The sequence below is a fragment of the Trypanosoma equiperdum genome, assembly GCF_001457755.1.
Source record: "Trypanosoma equiperdum strain OVI genome assembly, contig: ctg_353, whole genome shotgun sequence".
In the NCBI taxonomy this organism is placed as follows: Eukaryota; Euglenozoa; class Kinetoplastea; order Trypanosomatida; family Trypanosomatidae; genus Trypanosoma; species Trypanosoma equiperdum.
Genome location: NW_027124258.1, coordinates 19,752 through 24,072, shown reverse-complemented (window position 1 = coordinate 24,072; position 4,321 = coordinate 19,752). Strand labels below are relative to the sequence as shown.

At 46.1% G+C, this 4,321-nt stretch overlaps 3 protein-coding genes across 3 annotated transcripts; all 3 read left to right on the top strand.

The window, feature by feature from the left end:
* Window positions 1–72: 72 nt before the first annotated feature.
* Window positions 73–279, top strand: TEOVI_000136100 (uncharacterized protein; the record flags this gene model as incomplete). The annotated part of the gene is made up of 1 exon (XM_067224596.1): window positions 73–279. The coding sequence occupies one exon, from the start codon at window positions 73–75 to the stop codon at window positions 277–279; it is 207 nt and encodes a 68-aa protein (XP_067080697.1).
* Window positions 280–1,180: 901 nt separating this feature from the next.
* Window positions 1,181–3,229, top strand: TEOVI_000136000 (protein of unknown function (DUF4200), putative; the record flags this gene model as incomplete). The annotated part of the gene is made up of 1 exon (XM_067224595.1): window positions 1,181–3,229. One exon carries the CDS (start codon window positions 1,181–1,183, stop codon window positions 3,227–3,229), a length of 2,049 nt encoding a protein of 682 aa, XP_067080696.1.
* Window positions 3,230–3,680: 451 nt separating this feature from the next.
* TEOVI_000135900 (uncharacterized protein) lies at window positions 3,681–4,016 on the top strand (the record flags this gene model as incomplete). The annotated part of the gene is made up of 1 exon (XM_067224594.1): window positions 3,681–4,016. The coding sequence occupies one exon, from the start codon at window positions 3,681–3,683 to the stop codon at window positions 4,014–4,016; it is 336 nt and encodes a 111-aa protein (XP_067080695.1).
* Between the last annotated feature and the right edge of the window lie 305 nt (window positions 4,017–4,321).

Here is a 4,321-nt window from a genome sequence, read left to right as displayed (position 1 = left end):
TTATTATTATTATTATTATTACTATTATTATTTAGAATACACCTTAGCAGCTCTTGTTTACCTGAGGTGGTGATGTCTGACAATGCTTCACCTCCTCCTGGTGTGAAGATGCCAAAGAAACGCGACCCCCGCTTGCGTAATCTTCAGCAACCGGGACAAAAGCAGTTTTTTGATTCAGCGGATTATGAAGTGAGACGACAGGGCGACAAACCACCGGGTATTATTGTGCCGGAGGTAACTCCACTGCAACCACACAATCCACGAGAGGAGATGAGATGAGATGAGATGAGGGAGGGAGGAGGGGAGTATTATGTGTATGTGTATGTTGTTTCTGCTTTTTTTCTCTTCTCTTTTCTTTTCTGTTTTGGAGTAGTGAACTTATACCATGACCAAGTAGGAGAGAAAAAAAGGGGGGGACACAAAGGAGAGAGACGATAGATAATGTGTAGGAGGTGGTGGGAAGAGAGGGATATTTCATTTATTATTGTTATTCTTTCTTTTGCTCACCCACCTCTCGGTTTGTACCGTCCAAATACTTGTAAGATTTACAACACCTGAAGTAAGTGAAGGGCTAATGAGCGTTACCGCTGTTTCCTGCTGCGACTTGGTGAAATTACACTGGAGTTGTTTTTTTCTTTGTGTGTGTGTGTATGTTTGTGTCTTTGTGTGTAAAGCTCCTATTTACTCCCTACAGCTTCGTTTTTAGTGCAAAGGGATAGGGGAACTGTCAGTGCTGTCAGTTTTATCATTCCCTTTTTTCCGTTTACCCGTTTCTCCCTTTCATCCCCTTACTGCCAACCGTTAGAGGGCCTCTTTTTCACTATTAAACATTATTTGCCTTTTTTCCTTTTTTTCACCACTTCTCCGTTTAACTTCTTTTTTTATATATATTGCCGGCACGAATTCTTGCATTTTTTGTTGTCGTGCTGTCAAAATGTGAGTGTGTGGTGTGCTCACCCGTGCAGTGCTGATAACGTCGTGAAGTGTTTTCTTTTAAAGATATTATCTTCAATTATTTCTTACGCAAGTGTTGTTGGGTAAGTATTTATATATGTGCACACGGAAACTCTTGCACTGGCGCCTTACCATTTATATAATCATTCCTTTTCTCACACCTTTGTAAATATATATATATATATATATATATATATATGGAACGAGTAGAAAGGCCTACGACCGCATGTCTTTCCAGAAGTCTCCACTTCTAGCGAGTAATCCCTTTAAGGAACCCTTAAGAAGCAGCGGTGGCGGCGGCGGAGACCTTCCCGGTACGATTAATGAGCATGAGGTTACAGTTGCGCAGGATATCAAACAGGGCGATGCCAAAATGGCAGCAGATCTCGCCATCTTAACCGGCCAGCCGAATGTAAAAAACCCCGTGAAGCAACTGCTCACGCAGCGTGAGAATGCCACTACAGGTTCTGCTCCATCGCACCTCAATAAAAGTGGTCAGCACACGGTGGAGATTAGGGAGATGCACAACACAGGAACATTTATTGCCAAAAAAAGAGAGGTTGGTCTGATGCGGTTGGCCCTGGCAAATAAGGAGTCGGAAATACGGCACCTTGAGGAGGAGATGGACCGCGTTGACAAGAAACTTCGCCAGCAACAGGAGCAGCTTGCCAGTACGGAGGAGAAGTTTAATAACTTTCTCAAATACAGTAACTTGGAACAAGACGCTGCCGTGCGCCGGGCGGAACGTGAGAGTAAGGCCAAACAGAAACGACTCATTGATATTAAGAAGCTTTCGGCACAAATAAATCACTTAGAGCAAGATATGCGCAAAACGGAGGTGCAACTGGAGCTCTGTATGGAGTATAAAACATTTATGGACAACCTCACGCCACCTCAGTTCTTTTTTGATGTGCTGACCAACTTCCGCGTCAAGGAAATCAACGGTAAAATATTGCAAGAGACTGAAGCGGCGTATGCCCGGCAGGCCAGAAAGTTGAGGAAGCAGTACGAAGAAGCGGAAGCGCGGCGTGCATCAAGAGAGGCTGAGAAAAACTCGAACAACAACGCTATATTTGATGATATGGATGATAGCAATAAAGAAGACGAGGAGGAGGAGGAGTTAATTCCCCTTGAGACTCAGTTGGAGGGACTGCACCGGAGGTTCGAAGAGGAGGCGAACCGACGACAGGCGGAGGAGGTGGAAGTCATTCGAAATGAAATCAGCGCCCTCACCGCTGAAGAGGTTCGTGAAGCGCTGCACAACAGTTACCCACACGATAAAATTCCCATGTATTTTACGGAGCCAGAGCAAATTCTTGACATCTTCATTAATGTTGAAGAGGGAAATTTGTTCCTTATTCAAAACAGTCAAGAGTTGGAGGAGGAGTTGGAACGTGTTGCCATGGAGTTCCTGCACGAGCGGGAGGAAATGGATGCGATGGTGAAGCAAAGGCAAACCCAGATGGATTCACTTGTATCTCGTATCAAGGAATCCCAAGATCGTCTAGCCCAATTGGAGGAACGGCTGGTAGATTTAGAAAGCAGTGACGCTGCCGGGCTGTCGATGGTCGATAGTGCAGGTGGACGCGGTGTAGCGGGTTATGCAAAGACGGTGAAAGTTGCCATGACACAAGAAGTGCTAAAGAAAAGCATTGAACAGACGGTAGGTGATATTTTTCGCTGCATCAATCAAAGACCTACCAACCCTTCGCGGCATCAAGATGGTGTTGATGGCGGGAACTCCCCAGTGCATCCTTCAGGAAAGCGGAAGCATTCTGCTGTTGTGGCAAATAGAGGTCCAGCACTCGATAAAAAGAATGCAGCTAAAGGTAAGAAGAAAGGCCAGACCGCATCGGCTGTTGCACCGGGTGCCACTGGTCCAACTGGCACGCAAGCTGAAAGTGAGACAAGTGCTAACATGGGGCCAGTGGAGATGCTTACCATTATTGAAAATAAAGTAGATGAGTACCACCGGTACATCACAGACCCAAAGAATGGCGTAGAGCAGTCACTGATCATGTCCGTCTTGAAAACTCGTGATAAGGAGCGCCGACATGCAGCTCGTGTACTTCACTTGGCTAAACAGCTAGCGGAGCGTGAGGAGCGCAACCAACGTGCTCTTGAGCGTTCACAGGCCACAGTGGTGAAGTATCGGGGCAAACCCATAATGTGGCGGTCGAGACCCCCAGCCAACGCGCTCCGCCGCACTGAGGTGGATCCAAACAACCCAGCACCAAGAGACCCCGAACAGGATGACGAGTTCTTCCGTGCCTAGGGAAATTTCTATTTATCATGATGGGAAGGATACAACGCGTATTGTTCATTATGTTGTGGTCAGTGCTGACGAAAGGGTTAGTTATTGGCGAAAAACGGTTGGCCAGGCAGGATACTAGCCGTCGTATTTCCCCTGCTCTTCTGCTTTCCTGTGATTTTATTCCTTATAAATGTATAGCGAGATGATGGAGTTTACCGTGCAGACTCTTCGTTGTGATGTTGTTAGTAGATGCTTTTTCACCTCTGTGTCCTTCTATCTTGAACTCCTTTACCCACTGTGGCGGATGTGAAATGATGTTTTAGTGTATTTGTCGGTACGCGAGGTGAGTGTTCTCTCCGTATTCTTGTGGTACCTATCCGTCTTCCAAATCTTTTTTTGGTTTTTTTTTTAGGTACCACTCGTGCGTGTTAGCCTGTGGTGAAGACGGTTCGACTGGTTAAAACAGTCAGGTATGGCGAAGAAACATCGTGTGAAGCGCCAGAAACAAGTCGAGTATTTACTACGTTTAGAAAGGGAACGGGATGAGTACTTAGCAAAGCGCAAGAGGGCAAAACGCGATCGCCGGGAGCGAAATGAGGGAGAACTCTTCGGCGAGGCACTTGATAACCTCGCTGGAGGTGATGTGAAGCGGGAGCGTAAAGAAGTGGGCATTTCAGCGTCTGAAGGTAAACGGGCCGAGGAATCCACCAAAACCGTCAGCACTGACTCGAACACGAAGTTGGGGTCCAGGCCAGATGCAGCTTCAGTTGAGCAAAGCAAGGTCAAACATTTGAGGAAGAAGTACTGATGAAATCATTGTTTCACTATTGGATCTCTGCTCGTGCGCACGTTGCCCCGAAAATAGTTGCCACCCTGTGTGCCGCTGCGACAATAAAGTATTTTAAAGGATAACAGGTGGACCTTCATGAGTTTCACCCTTGCAGGCTCCGCGATTCGTCTGACATGCGGTATTGAACACTTCACCACCGTTAAACTTTTATTTTTCTTCAAAACTCACTGATTACGTTATGCACAAGCATGCATGCACACGCACAGAATTTGCGATGAAAACCACTTATTCAAAGCAATATATATATATGCACCTCTCTTACT